The sequence below is a fragment of the Pteropus medius genome, unplaced genomic scaffold (assembly GCF_902729225.1).
Source record: "Pteropus medius unplaced genomic scaffold, Ma_sr-lr_union100, whole genome shotgun sequence".
Taxonomy (NCBI): domain Eukaryota; kingdom Metazoa; phylum Chordata; class Mammalia; order Chiroptera; family Pteropodidae; genus Pteropus; species Pteropus medius.
The window spans coordinates 1,057,676-1,076,667 of NW_024347791.1; the positions used below are offsets into that span (position 1 = coordinate 1,057,676).

At 56.8% G+C, this 18,992-nt stretch overlaps 1 protein-coding gene across 7 annotated transcripts in view; it reads left to right on the forward strand.

Annotated features, from left to right (window-relative positions):
* The window catches only part of ELFN2 (extracellular leucine rich repeat and fibronectin type III domain containing 2), a 54,589-nt gene that overhangs the window by 19,637 nt on the left and 15,960 nt on the right, over positions 1-18,992 (forward strand). The window contains exon 1 of one of the 7 annotated variants that reach the window (XM_039877754.1): positions 7,643-7,943. The exons of 5 other annotated variants lie outside the window; for them this stretch is intronic. In XM_039877754.1, the coding sequence (XP_039733688.1) occupies positions 7,924-7,943 (20 nt within the window). In that variant the 5' untranslated portion in view covers positions 7,643-7,923. Of the gene's footprint in view, positions 1-7,642; positions 7,944-18,381; positions 18,948-18,992 lie in introns of those variants that run through there. One more of the 7 variants, XR_005656085.1, reaches the window with a different exon arrangement.

The window sequence follows — 18,992 nt, forward strand, 5'->3', positions numbered from 1 at the left end:
TGTGTTGCCTTGTTCAGTCCTCAGATGATGGTAAGGGATAAGAACCCTCATTTTTTAGGGGAGAAACCTAAGGCTTAGAGAAGTGAGGTGACTCATCCAAGGTCACGCAGCTTGGAGCGGCCAGGGCAAGGTTCAGACCCAGGTAATCTCACATGGCTCTATCCTGTGGGGAAGAGGGGAATCCTATGATCAGTTGGCGGCTGGTCTAGGTCCTGGACACTAAGGCTGATGAGGCCTTTGTCCTTCTCATTTGTCACGTGGTGACTGCTACGTTCCTTTGCTGGGTTATTATACGGAGCAGCAATAGCAACGGCTGTACTAGTAACAACAGTGACGATTTATTTAGTGCTTGCTGTGTGCCAGGGAGGTGACAAATGCTTCATGTGTTTACATATTTTATGCTCACAACAATCCCATGAGCCATGGGTGGGTACCCTCATTAACCCCATTTCACATTCACAGGAGCCAGGGTCGAGGGAGGGGCCTCCCCCAGTCCCACGGTTAGTAAGTAAGAGACCAGGGATTCGGCTTGGGCCATCTGACTCAGAGCCTCCTTGATCGCTACTCTGTATGGTCTTTATCACATGTGAGGTACCTGGTGCAGAGTAGGTGCTCAACAAAGGGTCGTGGCCTGCCCCGCTCCCTGAAAGAGCTGATCCCCGGAGATCCTGCATCTCTGGGGCTCAGCCTAGGGGCTCCAGGGGGCCAGCCCTCCTCATAAGAACCTCTGGGGGGTAGATATCGCTTTTATTTCCATTTTACGGATGGGGAAGTTGAGGCTCAGAGAGGAAATGACTTGTTCAGGATCTCGCAGTTGGCGAGGTGTAGCCACTGGGATTTGAACCCAGGTGGTCTGGCTCCAAGTGCTGCCGTGGGGCAGGCTCCTGAGCACCAGTGTCCACTCCCAGCCATGCCTGTCCCTGAGGGGTGATGCTCCCTTCCGGCCTGGTCCTCAGCTCCCACTCTGTGTGCGACGCCTCCCCTCCCCTGCCTCCTCTTAGCAGCCCTGTGTAGGGGTGCCCAAGGCTCCGTCCTCTGCTGTGCCCTCCCTCTGACTGTCGGGGATTGGGTATAGCCACCTTCTGACTGGACACATCCTCTGGGGTGTTCCTCTGGCCCCTAAATGTCAACTTATCCCATGCTGGGCTCTTTCTCTGTCTTTCTGTGCCCTGGCCTGTTTGCTCCTTCCCTGAGGCTCCCTGTCCTAGGACGGCCACTACTATCGCTCGGACTTCCACCTGGATCCTGGGAGTCATCTCTGAACTTCACCTTTGGCCTTCCATCCTCATCCCATAGGTCATCGAGCCCTGCTCTCAAATCATCTCATCGCCTGTCCACCCCACTGACTCAGAGCCTCCATCACTCACCATCACACTCACCATCACTCTCACCCCTCTGATTCATTCTGTGCCCTTCTGTCATAGGCACGAGCTCCCCAGCATGTCACTGGCTCCCCTCTGTCCTTGGGCTAAGGTCCAGAATCCTTACCTTGGCTTCTGAGACCTGCTGGGACTTGACCAAGCCTCGGGGCTCCTGCCTCTCCCTCTCCCATGCCACGATCCAGTCCTCCTGGCCTCATTCTAGTTCCTCAAAAGTGCCACCCTCTGGGTACTGCATGGGCAGTTCCATGGCCAGGATCGTCCTCAGCCAGGTCTTCCGCGACCCCAGGACAGACTAGACTCCTCAGGTGCCCCTGCTCTGGGAACAGCTTTCTGATACTCCTAAGAGTCCTTTGAGTGGAGCAGTGTTGCCCATTTTGCAGTTGGGGAAGCTGAGACGCTCAAAGCTGAGCTGGCATCCGAACCCAAGTCTCTCTCACTGTGGAGCCTGTGTACTCCTTGGCGTGTGCATGCGTGTGTGCACACACCACAGGCAGTGCTGTCTGCTCTTTGGGCTGGGATGAGCCGCCTCTTTGGGAGAGGAGGTCTGAAATGGTCTCTAGTGGCCGAGCCTGTTTCTTCTTGTCAGGTGGGAATGCTACGTGTGAAGGAGGCGGGTGTCAGCCCCTTGCCAGCCCCTTGGGACCGCAGCCTCCCAGCTCCTCCGCTTCACTCTCCTTCCTTCAAAACAAACACCCGCGAGCCCAAACCTCCCATCTAGCCAAGGCACAGATGGAGCCTGAGTTGGAATTAATTAGTCCTGTTGCCAGAGCAACCAGGACCTGGACAGAGGATCCAGCCTTTTGTCTCAGCCCGCCCCCACCTGCCAGGCCCCGCCCCTGCCTCTCGTGGCCCCGCCCACCGAGGCCCTGGCCCCACCCTCTCCACCTGCAGCAGCTGGCTGTCCCTGGAGGGAGAGAGGATGGGGATATTTGAGAACTGGGTTCCAGTCCCCACCCAGCTACTCTTGGTTTGGTGAGAACTTGGGAAAGTTCTTGAACTGCTGGGAGCCCTGCTTTGTTCAGTAGGAAGAATGGACCAATGGCTGGACCTGCCTGGGGAGGGGCACGGAGGGGCGATTTGAGACGGGTGAGAGGAAGGATGAAGTGGCCTGAACTTGAGGTACACTCAAGGTGGAGGATATAGAGGGGACCCGAGGAGAACGAACCAGCTCTAACCCCCACTTCCCATCTTTTGCATGGGCTCTGGTGGGGCTTGGCGCACTCGTCACGGGGCTGGAGGAAGCCCAGGGCAGGCCCTGACTCCCACTCAGCTCCCACCTGGTCACGGAACGTGCGGGGTGAGCCCCGTGGAGGCCGAGCACTGCCTTTCTCACCACTTGACTAACAGGCCGTTCGCTTTTCTGTGTGCCGAGGAGGTGTCTCTCGAGCTGGCATAATGGCGCAGGGGCTCAGGAGAGAAAACGGGCTGGGATGGGTGACTGGACTCTCACTGTGGGCTGCCCTTCCGTGAGCCTCAGTTTCCTCATCTGTCACCTGGGCCTAATGATGCATTCCACGAGATCAGCTTTAGAGAGGCATAAACCGGGGACGGCAAACTCAGATACCCACAGAGGCCCGGTCACGCGAAGGTGTGCCTGTGGTCCCAGTAAGGCAATAGGGTGTGGTGGGGCCCGCGGTAAATGCCAGGGCTCAGGGTCTGTCTGGTGGCATCAAACTGGGACTTGTATCAATACTGAGCTGGCCAAGGAAACTGTTCCTCAGGCTGCATTTGGAGCTGCCAGCTTGCCCCAGAAGGCAAACTCTACAAATGGATTAACTGGGGAGTATTTAACTCTCCTTTACATAATAAGGAGGGCTAACATTTAGTGGGGGCTTGCTCTGTGCCAGGAGGAAGCTAAGCACTTTACTGGGATTATCTTGTTTGGTCCTCACACCAGCTTTGAGGCAGGGGGAGTGTGATCACAGTTCCTGCTTTGTAGATGAGGCAGTAAAACCAGAGAGGTTAAGTCAGAGCCCCGTGTCACACAGCTGTGGGCCTTCTGATCCCTTTGCTGGGGGGTTCCCGTCCGGCCTCATTGGGGCAGGGTGGAGGGAGGGAAGGGCAGACCCACTTGGCAGGGAGACACCAAAATCTGCAGATTTTCCTTTCTCACAGAGGAGGCTACGGAGGGAGGAGAAACAAAATTAAACAAATGAAGGGTGTTGCAAGGCTGAGGAAGAATAACTTATTTTTTTTATGAGCTTGTTAACATTTGTGAAGTTAAGTAAGCAGAAATTTATGCCCTTCATTTGCATGCATTAAAGGGAAGTCTGCCCGGCCCGGTGTAGTTTCGGGAAATCTCAGTGCCTCTTAGGGCAGCGGCCTCTTTCTTGGCTTACGTTAAGCAGCTCCCACCGTGGACGGCTTCTTCGGGCTGTTTGCAGTGATTCCTCCAGATTCAGCTGCTGCTGTGTTTCCTGATGGCCCACTGTGTGCTTGGCACTAGCCTCCTGTAGCTGTGGCTCTTCTTGTGTCTGGGAGCAGCTGACCTGGATGCCGTCAGAGCAGCTGGGCCCTTAGTTCAGAGGCCGAAGGTTCTAGAAACTGTTTCCAGTCTTCCCAGGGGCCTCGGCAGGTGCAAGAGGCCCAAAGATCACCAGCTTTGCTGCCCAAGAGCTGTAGGATCTGAGGCATGATGGCTTCCGCTCTCTGGGCCTCAGTTTTCTCATCTGTAAAATGGGGACATGGGGTTGCGTCTTCATTGGCTTGTCGAGGTAGCATGCCCCCTTTGCTAGTCGGCGTGGCTCTTTGGGTTCCCTTTGTTTCCCATGGGCCTGAGAATGCCAGGACCCTTCTTCCAGTGCCTTACTAGACCCTCCTCCCCAGCCTAGGCCATTTTGTCCTGCAGCCCTGTGGCTCCCCATGTTCCTCCTGCAGTTACTGGTCTCCTGCACGACTCCCTTTGAGCTGTGAGCTTCCTCAAGGCAGTGCCACGTCTGTCCTGATCACCATGGATGCCCGCACAGGCCTCAGGGCCTGAGAGGTGGTATTAAATAAATGAGTGAGTGGAATACTTAACCTCAGCCTCAGTTTTCAACTCCTTTGGAATTAAAAGTCCCCGCCAGGTATGTCGTGACTTATGGTTTTGAAAGCACTTCTGGGCGGATGCCATCCATCATTTGATCTCCTTTAGAGCCCTCTGCAAAGTAGGCAAGGCAAGGACAGCGATCGACAGTTACAGATGGGAAAACAGACCTAGGCAGAAGTGTAGGATTTGAACCCAGCACTCACTCACTCATTTGTCTGTTCGAGGAGATTTTTGAACTCCTGCTCTGTGGTAGGCATGGGGATCTTGGGAGGAGTAAGATGGGGATCCTGCCCTCCAGGGGCTTAGAGGCTGCACTTAGCAGGCCCGCATAGCGAGGGTCAGAAGCTGCAAAGTGAAGAAATGAAGTCAGGAAAGACTGTGTGTTTTATTTCCACCCAATGGGGGTCAGTAGGCAGGTGAGGGTGGTGGCAGGGAGGAAGGTGACAGCCACTGTAGTAGTTCAGGAGAGCAACTGGAGGCTGGTGGATGTGGGGAGAAGAGGGTGGATTCCTGCTGGTGGCTGTTGGCTAATGAACTCGTTCCATTCCCTCTGCCTCCAGGAGCTCGGGGACGGCTCAGAAGGAAGAAGTCTGTTTATTCGGCAGACAGTTCTAAAGCATCTGGTGTGGGCCAAGCATTATGCAAAGCACCGGGGGCCTGGAGGTGAATGAGAACAGCCCCTGCTGTCAGGGATCCCACAGCCAAGGGGGAAGGTAGACAAGGGTGACCGATGCCGGGTTGGGCTGGAAGGTATTCTGTAGGCCAGGGGTCCCCAACCCCTTGGCTACGGACCGTACAGGTTAGGAGCCAGGCCACACAGCAGGAAGTGAATGGCCGGTGAGCGAGAGGAAGCTTCCTCGGTATTTGCAGCCGCCCCCCAGCACCAGCATCACCGCCCCAGCTCCCCGCCACATCATCAGGCATTAGATTCTCATAGGACCACTGGTCCTTGGTGCCAAAAAGGTTGGGGACCGCTCCCTAGGGGGTGGCTTTGAGTCTGGTGTGAGGAGTGGCATTCACAAGGTGGGCACACCAGGTCCTGAGACTTTTGAGAGGAAAGGCCAAGAGGTAAGGCCAAGAGTCCAGAAGGAGGACCCAGGAGTTGGGGAGTGGAGAGAAGGGGGAGCCTAGGCCATGTCTTCTAGCACCGGGGGGCTTATGCCGGGGCATTTAGAAACGGGTGTGGGTGTGGACGATGCATTTCAGGACCGAGGGTGGAGTGGGAAGAGCTGAGCAAATGGGGAAGGGAGTTCCTGCAGGTGCTGGTCCGGGGTTGGGCTCCGCAAATAAGAAGCTGATGGTGGAGGTGGGGGGTGTTGAAGGCGGAGCCCAAGTAAGGGAGGCATCTAAGAGGCCAGCACCTGGGTGATGGGGGCCGTGTGCCCTGTGTGGGCAGAGCTCTGTTCTGACAGTGTTCTCGTTACAGGAGCGGGTGGCAGGGTACATTTGCAGAGGCGGGGCCCAGCCGGATCCTGAGGGGGTCTTGGATGCTGGGACGAGGACCAGGGCGGCGACAGAGGCTTCGTGCAGGGCAGTGACCCACAGACTTCTTGTGCTTGGGGAAGTTCCCTCTGGCAGCTGTGTGGGGATGGGTGGAGGCAGGGCTGGGGGAGGGGGTTGGTCTCTGGTCTTCTTTTGGAGACTACTGTACCTTTTGGGGAAACGTTAATGGGTGATGGCAAAGTGACAGAGAGGAGGTAGGGTGACAGAGCACAGGGAAGGCTGTGGAAGAGGTGGCTTTTGATCAGGGAGGTGGAGGGCAAGAGGGTCGGGCTCTGTGGAGGGGGCAGGGAGGACACAGCAGGTCTTTGGAGTGGAAGTGGGGGAGGCCGGTCTCTTCAGGATGCCCCATGCCTGGCATTCTCTACGTGGCACTTTGCACCCAGCTCCACACAGACGGCTGAATGGCTTTGGGTGGGTACCCTGACCCTGGGGCCTGCCTACCTTTTGTTGTCTGTAAGATGGGGATACTGTTAGAGCCTGCCTCTTGTGGGGTCGTTGCGAGGGTTAGATGAGGTAGTACACCTACAGCGGGGCCTGGGTGGTGCTCCCTAATGATTGGCTGTGGTCATTGAACCATAGTCTCATTGAACACTCATGGCAGGCCTGCAGGGCAGCCTCTTGTCCCCAGGGAAGCTGTTCAGACTGCCAGAGGCCACACAGCAGGGAGGGGTCCGATTCCAAGTTGTTTGGGACCCCAGACTTGGTGCTCTGTCCTCTGTGCTGGTGGCCTCCCAGAGCACCTAACATGCCTGGCCCAGGAAGCTCCGTGAACATCGTCACCTACTTCTGCTTTGAAAGCTCCTGGATCCAGTGCAAGGAGAGTGGACAGAAGTCCGGTTCTGACCCCTCGCTCAGCCCCCGCCGGTCGTGAGCCCCCGGCCAGCTGCTTGCCCGCCGAGCCTCAGTCTCCTCATCTGTAAAAGCGTCCCCATGTGCCCAGATAAAGGCCGCTGGCCCAGGTGAGGCTCGTGGCCGAGACCCTGTTCATGTTTCCTCGATTTCCCTGCACCTGCGTGACCATAGTGCCCTGAGCCGGCTGAGGCCAGTGTGGGCCCAGGACCTGAAGCACTGGTCGATGCTCTAATGGTCATGATAATAATAATGATAAGGAGCTGGGAGGCCTGTTGTCACCAGTATTAATAAAGAGCGGTCAGTGTGTGGGGAGGTAGGTGGGTGGGGACACAGGGCCTCTAGGAATTACATGCTTTTCTAGTTTCCCATGCCCCAGGCCTCCTGCTGGCACCGGGGGCATAAAAGGGCACCTGGTGCTGTCTTAGCCCTCTGGAAGGGAAATGGTGACCCTTCGGGGTAGAGAGGGACACCACTTGATGCTGGTGAATGTGAAGGTGCTGTGGAGTGGTGAAGCCAGACCTAAGGTTCAGGGTGGGCTTCCTGGAGGAGGTGATGCCCGAGCTGAAGCCGGTGGGGGTTCACAGTGTTGGTGGCAAGTAGCAGGGAGAGGGAAGGGTATGTGTCAGCGCGGGAGTGGGCGGCCTGCTGTGGGCAGGGAATGTGAGGAGGGCAGTGTGCTGGGGTGGGAGGTGAGGAGGATGTGGGCCAGTAAGAAGCTTGGCCTCTGTCCCCGGGCTGCAGGAAGGCCTGGAAAGATCTTGAACAGGAGAAGCAGCATCAGAGCTGCCCTCTGGAGGACTCTTGGCCGCTGTACAGTGGGGCTGGAGGAGGAGGCCACGGTAGGCAGCCGGGCAAATGATGGTGGTGGCCTGTCCCGATGAGTGAGGAGCGAAGAATGAACGTGGGCGGCATTCTGAGGACGGAAGTGGCAGACTTTGTGGCTGGTCTAATCATCATTTTCTGGTGGGAAGGAGAGGAGCTGAGGAAGAAACTGGGATCTGTGGCCTAAGCAAGCAGGCAGGGTGGTGGTAACCTTGACCAAGCGGAGTCGTGTGGGCAGACTGGGTTTGGGTGAGAAGATGACCTAGACCTGGGGTATCTGAAGGCCTCTGTGGTGGTGTCCAGCAGGCAAAGGCTGCGATCTGGGTGACCAGGGGCATGGGGCTACCCGCATGTAGGTAGGTTAAGCACAAACCCTGGAGGAGCATCTGGGGCAGGGAGGGGCACCCCAAAAGGAATGGAGTGTGGCTGCTAGGCCTTGGGCAAGGCTCTTACCCTCTCCTGCCTGTTTCTTCATTCAGCGGTCCCCAACCTTTTTGGCACCAGGGACCGGTTCTCCTTTGAGAATCTCATGCCTGATGATCTGAGGTGGAGCCGAGGCGGTGATGCTGGCGCTGGGGAGCGGCTGCAGATACAGATGAAGCTTTGCCAGCTTGTCTGCCTGCCACTCACCTCCTGCTATGTGGCCCGATTCCTAACAGGGCACGGACTGGTACCAGTCCGCAGCCCGGCGGTTGGAGCCCCCGGCATATGACAGAGGGGCCCCTGGATGTGCTAAGGGAACTAACTGCCAGCTCTAACCTTCTCTAAAATACCCCAGAGGATCTAAAACCGAAGAGTGAGGTGTCCTGGGCTGGGGGCGGGGTTCTCACATACAAGAGTTTTGATACTGGGGGATGGGAGTATGCTAAGGCGTTTACTGAGTACCTGTTGCGTGCCAGCCCATGTTGGAGGCTGGGACAGAGTGGGGACTTGGCTGTGGTCCCCACCCTAAGTGCTCACACTAGATGTGCAATGAAGAAGCACCCAAAAGGCCAGGTGTGTTACCTGTCTTTAAGCAACTTTAATCTGTGATAATTCACATATTTTTAAAGAGAAATTAGAAACTGGTTATTTCTTTTACAAAATAATTCGCAAGAGGGTTTCCCTGAGACTCTCCAGTGGGGTGTGCCGAGTTTCCGTCTGCCCGCGTGCCCTGCTGATCTGCGAGTTCCTTGCTCATCTTTTTTTCTTCCACTGTGTGCCGGGAATCTTTGGCCGGGCACAGAGCAGGTGCTCAGTAGACGCGGAATGTCTGGGTGGCAGGGCGCAGCCCCTCTGGGGATCCCCAGGCCCCTTGGGTGGCGGCGGGTCCTCAGAGGTTCCAGGCCCTCCCAGTTAATCACCAGCTTCGGCACCTGGGGATTAACCGCACCCTCGGCCTCTCTTCTGGCCTCCCATTGGCTTCGTGGTGCTCTCCGTGATAGCAGGCGGGGACTTGCACCTGCTTGCACCTGAACCCTGAATGTGCTCCTTGCCCCTTTTCACCCCAGATCTCCTCTTCCTTGCTGGTCCCCTGCAGGCCAGAGACCAGCTTTGCCAGCCCAGGGCCTGGTGTAAAGTAGACCCACAGATGGGCGAATAATGTGCCACCGCTGAAGGGACCCCAGGGGTGTCTCATCCACCCAATTACAGATGGAAGCCAGGGCCCCGAAAGGGAGAGGCTCGGTTCAGGTCCTTGTGGCCATGGAGCTGGGACGGTGGAGGGGCCAGCATGGCGACGCCTCTCACCCAGGGCTCCCCTGGCAGCGGAGGGCCCGGGAGAGAGAGGCGAGCGTGCCGGAGGGCGGAAAAGCTCCACGGCTCCGTCTTGGTGTGTCTTAGGCTCCTCCACCTCCTAGCCGTGTGCCTTAGGCTCCTCCACCTCCTAGCCGTGTGCCTTAGGCTCCTCCACCTCCTAGCCGTGTGCCTTCACTGCTCTGGGCCTCAGTTTCCTCGCCTCTCAAATGGGTATAATAATAGTGCCCGTCTCTGGGCCGTGGAGAGGGTCGAATGAGTTAATTATGTGAAAAGCTTATTGGGGTCTGGTGTGTAGCGAGCACTGGGTCTCCAGGCTTGAGTCCCAGCCCCACTACTTACCAGCGGTGACGGGGAAGCCACTTTGTTTTTCTGAGCCTTGGTTTCTTCATTTGAGAGATGGGTCTAGTGACCTTTTACGCTGTCGAGTGGGTGGGGGGGGTGCTGTGTCTGCTTGCAGATGAAGGGTGGCAAGGCCTACATTATAGTCCACTGGATTTCCTGGTGGCATTGACCATGGCCCTGTGGATTTACGGTCTTGAAAGGATTGCTGTGCCGATTGTGCTGGGGGCCAGAGCTGCCGTGGGGAACACACTGTGCTTGGTGGGCGGCCCCGATGACGTGGGAGTACAAACGTCCATCACAGGGTCAGACGAGAATGGGGAGAGTCACTGTGAGGGAAGGGGGAGCTGCCTTGGGGAGAGAGCAGGGGGGCGGGTCCGGAGTGGGCGGTTGGGCCAGGACTCACGGGGCCTTGACCTTCAGGAAGACGTCTGGCTTTGGCCTCGGAGCCATGAAAGCTTCTGGAAGGGTTTTAAGAGAGGGGCCTTCAATGGGTCTTTCAGATAGATGGCATTTTGAGAGGCTGGCTGGCAGCTGAGCAGAGGAGAGGAGAGGAACCCGGGAGATGCTGGGAGATGCTGGTTTCTGTATGGACAAGAGGCATCGGTGGCTTGGACACACACGGGGTGTGGCCTGGACGGGTATTGGGATGGATTGGAGATGGTGGGACTGAGGCACAGAGAGGTTTGGTAATGGGCCCATAGTCACACAGCCAGAGGGTTGGGGAATGAAGCCTCAGGCCTGGCATTTGGTGGCTTGGCCTGCTACTGTTGGCAGCCCTGCAGCCTGGTGAGTGGCCCGGCACAGAAGCATCATGGAGTGGAGGCGGAAGGCAGGTCAGAGCCAGCAGGGTGATGCCAGCGGTGACATCCTCACGCTCGATCCGTAGGCTCTGCTCTGCACCTGGCATAATGGAGATCAATCAGGGCATCAGCCAAGGATGGGGGATCTGTTCTGTGTTGGCTGCAGCTTCATTAGGCAGGGAACCTTTAGGGAAGGATGGAGCCACGGCAAGATGGTGGCCAAGGGTCCTGCCCCCAGCTGGCACGTGTGACGGTGAAGAGGACCCCAAGTGAGAGAGACCTGGTTCACAGCCGGTGCCAGCATTTCCTGAGGAGGTGGCCTGGACCCCGGCTGCCTCTGTTTTCCCATCTGTAAAGTGGAGGTGGTTTTAAGAAGGATGCAAAAGTACGGGACTTAGCACAGGCCTGGGGCATGGTACCTGCTCAGGAAATGCTGGTGCTGTTATTATTATTGTTGTCATGTTGCAGCTGGAGTCCATCTTCGCTGGATTTAGGGTCGGTGGCCTCTCTGATTTTGGACATGTCATCGTCTTCCAAGCCAGCATAGCTTGGGGGCAGATGATGTCCTCGAGGTGATGGGCCCATTGCCAGGGCCCGAGGCCCACTGGCTGCCAAGCCCAGGCCCAGGTGCGAGTGGAGGCCATGGGTCAGGAAGGATCAGGAAAACTAGAGAGGACGGGCTCCTGTTTCATGGAGAACAGAGGTTATGAGAGTCTAAGAAAGACACATAGTACAGGGAAGGGACTCAGGAGTCTGCAGCAGGATGGGACAAAGCTGACTTTGATGAGCCTGGGTGCTTAGAGACTATCCTTTGCCTGATTTTACCAGGTAAACGTGCAGGAGGCCCAGAGAGGGTGAAGGCCTGGTTCAAGGTCACACAGCAGCTGGTGCTGGGTGCAGACCTTCCGGCTTGGGGGCCTGGGTGCTGCCCCCTTCTGTGAAGGAAGGACATGATCATTTATCAGGGGAGTTTAATAATGAATGAAGTCGAATGTCTTTAATGCAGGCAGCAAGCCTGAAGTAATAAGGGGCTCTGTATTAATTCGGAAGTTAATGAATATGCAGGTGTGTCTGAATGATTAATGGGGCTCCTGAAGCCCTTGGAAAGGAGTGTGTGAGCTGCTGCTGATGGAAATATGAATATTGCATACATCTGAGAAGTCGGATAAACCGGGGAGCAGGTGGGCATTAATGAACCAGAGGACTTGGGCACCACAGTCGCTCAGGGGCACATATCCAGTGTCATGGCTAAGTGCTCTCATCTCTTGCCATGTGATCTTGAACAAGTCACTTAACCTCTGTGAGCCTCAATTTCCTTATCTGCAGAATGGGCATGAGAATAGTACCTAATGCCTAGGATTCTGAGGATGAAATGTGTGACAAGCCCTTAGCACGGGGCAGGCACAGTGCAAGCATCTGACAACTGTCGTAGCCTTTCTAGAAAGGAGGGCAGAGAAGTGGTTGAGGAAGGCCAAGGAAAATATAGCAGTAACAATTGAATTCCCTTAAATATGGACAGCACTTTACAGTTTGTAAGGGGGGTGGTCTCTTATCCATCTTCCCCTTTGCTGCTCGCAGTACCTGGGCAGAGGAGATGGGTCTTGGCGAAGCTGGAGCTCAGAGAGGGCTGGGCACTACCCAGCCAGCAGGGGTAGAGTTGGCCTGGGCCCAGGTCTGCACCCCTGGCTCCCGAATCCCAGAGGGGCTGGAGCTCAGCAGGAGGGTCCCTCCGTGCAGGTACCGCCTTCCGAGTATTTGCTGGGCCGGGGATTGGGGGAATCCCACATCACTTCTTGGAACCTCAGTTTCTCTGCTTTTTGAGTGAGGGTCTGTCTGCCACTCAGGGCTCGTTCGAGGCTTTGATGAGAGAGTAGGACACTGACCTCTCACCTGCGCCTGGCCTTCAGGGGGTCCCAGACTCGGCAAATGTTGTCCCTGCGAAGCTCAGAGCACCTGGACCAGGAGTTTGTATACACCAGCCCTGGCTTGTTTCTGGGGTGCTATGGGTGCTGGGTCACTTTGCGGCTTTGGGTCCTTGGGCACATTCCTTAGCTTCTCTTGGACTCGGTTTTTTCATCCTTCACGTAGGTGTAGCAACGTGTCTGTTGTGTATTAAGCGTGTGGACCTGGCACACAGTCGGTGCTGGGTGGAGTGAGGTACCCCCCAGCCCCTCACATCACAGCCCTGTGCACAGGCTCCCTCTTTTATGCCCCCATGGTGCCTCGTTCATCCTTTCAGCCCATGAACATTTATGGGGCACCTCCTGGGTTCCGTGTGGGGCCCTGGGTTTACAGGGTGAGTGGGTGAGGGAGACCGCCCTCCCTGTCCAGGTAGAAGGCAGGTCCCGTGATGCAAGCTGGGACAGGCCACGGGAGCCAGAGGTTAGCCCTACCTGGACACGGGCGGGGTCGGGGGAGCAGTGTTTCTCATGCTGTCTTCCCCACTGGAGCTCCCACCGGAGGCTGTGTCCTTTGGCTGTAAGTCCTCTGCTCTCAGCAGGAGATGCTCAAAAAATAGCTGTTGGAATGAATGGAAGAGTGAATGGCTGGCGTCTAGGCCCCTTTCCCTGCCTCTCCCAGGCTCCAGGCCAGTGAGCAGAGGCACAGCGAAGCTCCTCCCTTAGCTGTCCCAGGAGGATCCAGGACGAGCCGGCCTTGTATCCTTCTCCTTTCCTCCCCGGGTCTCTGGTTGGGGCCCCCAGGGCCTCCCCTATATCCGCCTGGCTGGGTCATGGATCTGTAGGTTGCTGGGTAAAGAACCTGAGCTGCTATGGTCATGGTGTACCCTGCTGCTGGTAGATGAGGAAACCGAGGCCCAAGCGGGGAGGGCTGTGAGGCAGGGCTGGGGTTATAGTCCCCACTGGGTTATAGTCCCCTCGGACGTGGTCCTGTTGTGTCTGGCCTAGCTGCGTATTTATAGGCTCTGCTGATCTATGTTAACACTGGGGCCAGCCCAGGACTTTGCAGCCCATGGATCTCAGGATGGCTTCGAACCCTCTGGGGGCTGTGGAATCAGAGCTCACCCCTATGAGGAGAGGAGATCGTGGCTTCTCACCTTTCCCGTCACAGCCTTGGGGCTCGTGCCGGGCCCTTTGCCTGGGCCTGGCCTGGGCCACCCTTCGGTGGGCTCGAAGACTTTGTCTGGGGTTTGTTGTTATGCCGCACTTCCCTCCAGCTCTGCAGAGAGACTGTGTACAGCATGGCATCTAGTGCATGGGTGTGGGGCCTCGGACAAGCTGCCCGCCTCTTTGAGCCTCAGTTTCCTTATCTGTAGAACTGGGTGTAATTTCCCACCCAACTTTGTGTGTCAGGCTCTGAGCACTCAATGCTTGTGAGCTGGAGTCACTGTTTAGACTCCTTACATCTCTTCTGGTCCTCGTCACAAGCAGTCCTCAGAGCCCCTAGGGACTGGAGTGCCACCTCCACTGGGCTGGTGAGGCCGCTGAGGCCCTAGGGGCGGTGTGACTTGCAAGGGCCATGCTGCCTGTTGGGACAGAGTTTGGACTCATCTAAGTCCAAATGTTCCAGCTTCTCAGACCCCATCTCCTTCCCAGGGCCCATGGGGTCCTTGGGGAGGCTGACTCCTCACCCCACCAGCTTGGTTCCCACCCCCCGTTGCCACGGGAACAGCTCCACTAACTCTATGCTTCTCTTACAGAGCAGAGACGACTGGCCGTCCTGAGCGCAATTCAATTCAACAGACATTTACTGAGTGCCTACTATGCGCCAGGCCTTAGGCTAGGCACTGGGGTGTGGGGAGCAGAGAGGAAGATGGAGGTCCCGTCCTCAGGTAGCTCCGGGCTGGGGGCATGGAGAAGACAGGCAAGGGCTGAACAACAGCTCAGAAGCTGCCTGCAGGGCTGGAAGCAGCCGAGATGCCTGGGTTCAAGTGCATCCCTGGAGAGCTGCTGTCCCTCATCTGTGCCTCAGTTTGCCATTCTGTAAAACAAGGGGAGGAAAGGTGGGGTGAGACAATCTTTAGGATCCTTCCAGGATTCTATGGGGATGGAATCGGGATGGGGGCAGAGCAGGGAGGCTGTCACCTTCCCTGCAGAGAGGAGATCTCCGAAGGCTTCTTGGAGGAGGAGGCATGAGGTCTAGGCTGCAGGGGGTGGGGAAGGGTGAGAATGGCACCCAAAGCTCAAGAACAGCATGAGCAAAGGCCCAGAGGACATGCAGGTGGGCAGCCCTGCAACTCCATAGGTTGTGAAGGGATATCGTGGGGTATGAGCTTAGAGAGGGAGGGAGGAGCCCACGTGGAGGGGCCCAAGGGCTCCCCTTTGGGGTATAAGCTCTATTCATCAGACTGTTGAGGATGGAGAGTCAGAAACAGGTGCTTTGTCCTGCCCCCTTATCCCCTGCCCACACTTCAGGATCACGTTCTGGTAGTGCGTGCATCACACTTTATACATTAGTCCCAATTGCAACCCTAATAAATGAGCATTAATGGGCCTGCTTCACAGATGAGGACCTCAAGGTTGAGAGAGGGAAGCTTTTTTTCCAAGGTCATGATCCTACCCCCAAGCTGCCCATGCCTCTCCCACTAGGGTTCACTGAGCGGGGCGGTGGGTAGGGGGATGTCTCTGTCCTGAGTGACATCTCCCATCCTAGGAAACCCCTAAGCTCTGAGGAGTGCCTGCCAGGGGCACCACAGCTGGGTTTGGAGGATGAGCGGGGAAAACCCTCAGATGTTAGCAGGATGGGCTCTCTCCGAGACCTGAGTTTCTGCCCCACAGCAGCCCTCTGAGATGGGGAGTGAGGCGGGGCTCCTTCCCACTTTACAGATGAGTAGACTGAGGCCCTGGGAGTCATGTGTCTGGTCCAAGGGCAAGGCCGTGACAGCCTAGGTAGGGAGCCCCATCTCCTTATCAATTCTTATCTCAGGTTCAAGTCCCCTGAGATCTGTGCAGAAGCTAAGCCCCACAGCCCTCCCCAGGGAGGGGAAAAGACTGGCATTGGAATCACAGACCTGGGTTCAAATCCTGATTTTGTCTTGCACAAATGGTGTGATCTTGAGCAAGTCATTAAATACTCTGAGCCTTGGTTTCCTTATCTATAAAGGGAGAGATCAGGCCTCTTTCAGTCATTAACAGATCTGGTACCTGGTGCTGGGCTCTAATGGGGAGTCCAGGCCCTTCCTTGAGAACTAAGTTCAGGGGTAAAAACAGCAGTTATGATGCCAGCTGTGATGGAGGAAGCCCAGGAGGCCGTGGGAACCCATAGGAGGGACCCCAATCAGACTATTTGAATTGGTGGGGAGAGGTACCAGGCCAGGAGAGGAGAGCATGAACCAGCTCAGCAGGACCCCATGGGCTGGGCTTGGGGATGTCTGTTGTTGGAATTTCCCCAGAATCAGTAGGGAGCCAACGAAGGCTTTTGAGCAGGAGAGTGCCATGCTCAGTTTTACGTTTTAGAATTTGCTGAGTGGAGGATGGATTGAAGGGGGCGGGGAGACTGGAGGTAGAGAGAACAGTGAGGAAGCTGACTGAGAAATTCATTTTGGGCAGGGGAGGAGGCTGGGGCAGAGCAGGAGCAGCGGGGGGCTTTGCATGAAGACCTGCCAGGTGCTGGGAGCTGGCGAGCTGGGGATGCTTCTCGCTGGTCAGGAGGGGACAGGGACAGATGCAGTGGTGGAGAGTGGGCCGGCACTGGGAGGAGAGTCCAGTCCAGTCGAGGATGTGGATGAGTTGGGTTTCAGGTGCCAGGGAAGAGGCAGCTGGGATACGGGTGGCTTGAGTATGGTCAGCACATAGAAGTTGATAAAAGAAGCCCTGGGAAGGGCCAAGATGCTCAGGGTGGGAAAGGGGCTGGAAGAGAGCAGAGGCCTGGGACCAGGACCTTAGGGAAGGCAAAGAGCCGGAGCAGGAGCAGCCTGGGAGGTAAGAGCAAAGCCAAAGTCTAGGTCTCAGCAGGAAGGTGTCAGGACTCAGGTCAGTAGGAGGTTACAGAAGTCACACGGGTCAGGCACTTTGCCTAGTGCCAGGTGCACAGGAGGGACCCAGGAGGGTCAGTTCCTACCTGTCTCTTTGCTGGAAAGCAGACCATAGTCTGTCTCCTTGCCCGTCGGAGGAGGAAGGTGTTTGGGAAGGAGGGAAAGGGGAAAAAGCATTTGCATGCATAACAAGTCTGGAGTGAGGGAGAGAGAAAGAGGGAGCAGGAGATGAAAAGAAATTACCATACGCCAGGATCTTGTTATTCAACCCAATTTTCAAAGGACCACAGCTGTCGCACTGAGATAATCCATTAATTATAACAGCCATTGTGCTCAGCAATGGGAGAGAAACCGAGGCTGGGGAGCAGGCTGAAGGTGGGGGCGGGAGCAGGCCTTTGGGGGGCTGGACCTATGAGAGGGGGCAGGGACAGGAGAAGAGCTGTGTGTGCCCTCAAGACTGGAGGGAAGACACTGTCAGGGGCCAGGCCTCATCCCTGTTCCACTGCCAGTGTGCATTAGTGGGGGATGGGGATCCAGCCCACGATGACCATATCAGTGGCAGCTAACTTTATTGAGCACTCACTACGTGCCAGACCCTGCTCTGTAGCGATGCACTCTCCCACTCTCTGAGGTAATGCCTTTCTGGTCCCATTTTACAGAAGGGGAGACTGAGACTCAGAGGAAAGAAGTAGCTTGCCAGGGCCACGCTGTTGGTTTAGTGGCAGAGCCGGGATTTGAGCTGAATGTGGCCCGCCCTTCCAGGAGAACATGGTGGAGGGCTGGTCTCCATGGACTGGCCGCACTGACCTGGTGGCCATGCCTCCCGAGCCATGGCTCCTGTGCAGCCAGCAGTCATGGGGCGGCCCTCCCCCCGGGGATTTCCGGGGCTCCTCGGCAGGGACAGAGAGCTTCCTTGTTCTCCAAGGCCACAGCTGCAGGCCCCCACGAACTCCCCCACCAGCTCCAGAAGAACTAGTCTCAGTGCCAGGAGAGGGACCCCATGTGACTGCCTGGTTTGGGGTTGTGATGAGCTGTGGCCCTGGGAGGGCTTCTCAGCCTGGCCCTGGCGGTCTCTGGGCCTCAGGTGCCGGGGCCTGGGGAAGCAGTGGGGAGGACAGGCAGGAGTCCCCCGTGGAAGGAGCCATCTCGGAATCCCCAGAGCTCTTGCTGAGGGCACTGCTCGGAGGTGCGGCTTCAGCAGCCGAGGCCTTAGGCCTCCTGTCGTCTACAGCAGCCTTGGCAGGAATCTTAGCTCAGGCTGGCTGGCAGTGTTTGATGGAGTGGGAATCTAACCCTCGAACCCCAACAGGAGCCCCATACTCGATACAGCAATCCAAGCAGCATTATTAGAGAGCCGGGGGCCCCACAGGGTGACAGGTCTGGGGTGCTATCGGGGTGCTCCCCTGGTTTGGGGTTCCAAGCAGGGGGCCTGCTTGGAGCCAAGTAGGTGGGGGTCGTGGGCGGGTCAGGGCGGCTTGAAGTTCTGTAGAATTGGCGACCACAGAGGCCAAGACAGTAGCTGTTTAGGGCCAAGGAGTTGTAGATATATTGTAGAACTCTTGAGCCCCAGACTCATAATCAGAGACTCCCCCCATGCCCCCCAAAAAAGACCCAGAGCCACTGAACCAGAGAGTCAGGGGTGGTGGCATCCTTGGGTCCCAGATGTAGAGGCTTATGGGATCCCTCACGCAGGCTGGAATTCTAATTGTCCCCACCCTGGTGTCCCTTCTGTTGCTGGCCTCGAAAGCTCCAGTGCCGAGGGGGTCAGTGGGAACCTCAGCCAGAGAGGCAAGGAGGAGGAGTGAGCCCACCCCCGGCCCGTGCTCCCTGCTGAGTTCCTAATGGGGTGCCTGGCACAGACTAGGCAGCCCAGAGTCTTCCCTGAGGGGTTGGCCGGGGGATTCCAAATGGGGGACTCTTTGGAAGCAAATCTCCCCAAGAGGAGTTTCACCCTTGGCAGCTAATTAAAATAATTGAAAAAAAAAAGCTCATCCTGCCTAAATGACACAGGATTCGACAGCATCTCTTGACCCAGAGCTGCGTGCCACAGAGGGTCAAAGCCATTGTGTAGCAGCTGGGAGACCTCAGTTTCCACCTCTGTAAAGTGGGAATAATAACAGTACCAACTCGTAAGGTCGTGCCAGGAGTTAGAAGAACTAACGTGAGGCGTGCGCAAGCCCAGCCCGTGTGAGGCCAGGACTCTGTTTTTGCTTTGGCCCGGCCTGTGCGTCCCTCTCCCGCCAGGCTGCCTCTGAGCGGGCTGCACTCTCGGGCACCCAGATCCTCCACTTCTCCTGGGGGGACTCCGATACACCCCTCTGCCTTGGGATAGCACGCAGGATGTGGGAAGGCAGGGAAATGTTCACCCCTTGGGGCCCTGGAGGAGGAGCATGGAGGAGGCAGAGCTGGGGAGGGGGTGGGCCTAGCTGGCGCCTAGTACATAGTAGGTGCTCCATAAATGTTTATTGAATGAATGAATGGAGGCCACGCAGGCAGAGGCAGCCGCGTGTGCGCAGGCACTGGTGAAAGAGCGGGTCCAGTGGAGACTGGTGAGTAGTGCCCGGGGCTACTGGAGCTAAGGCCGAGAGGCCGAT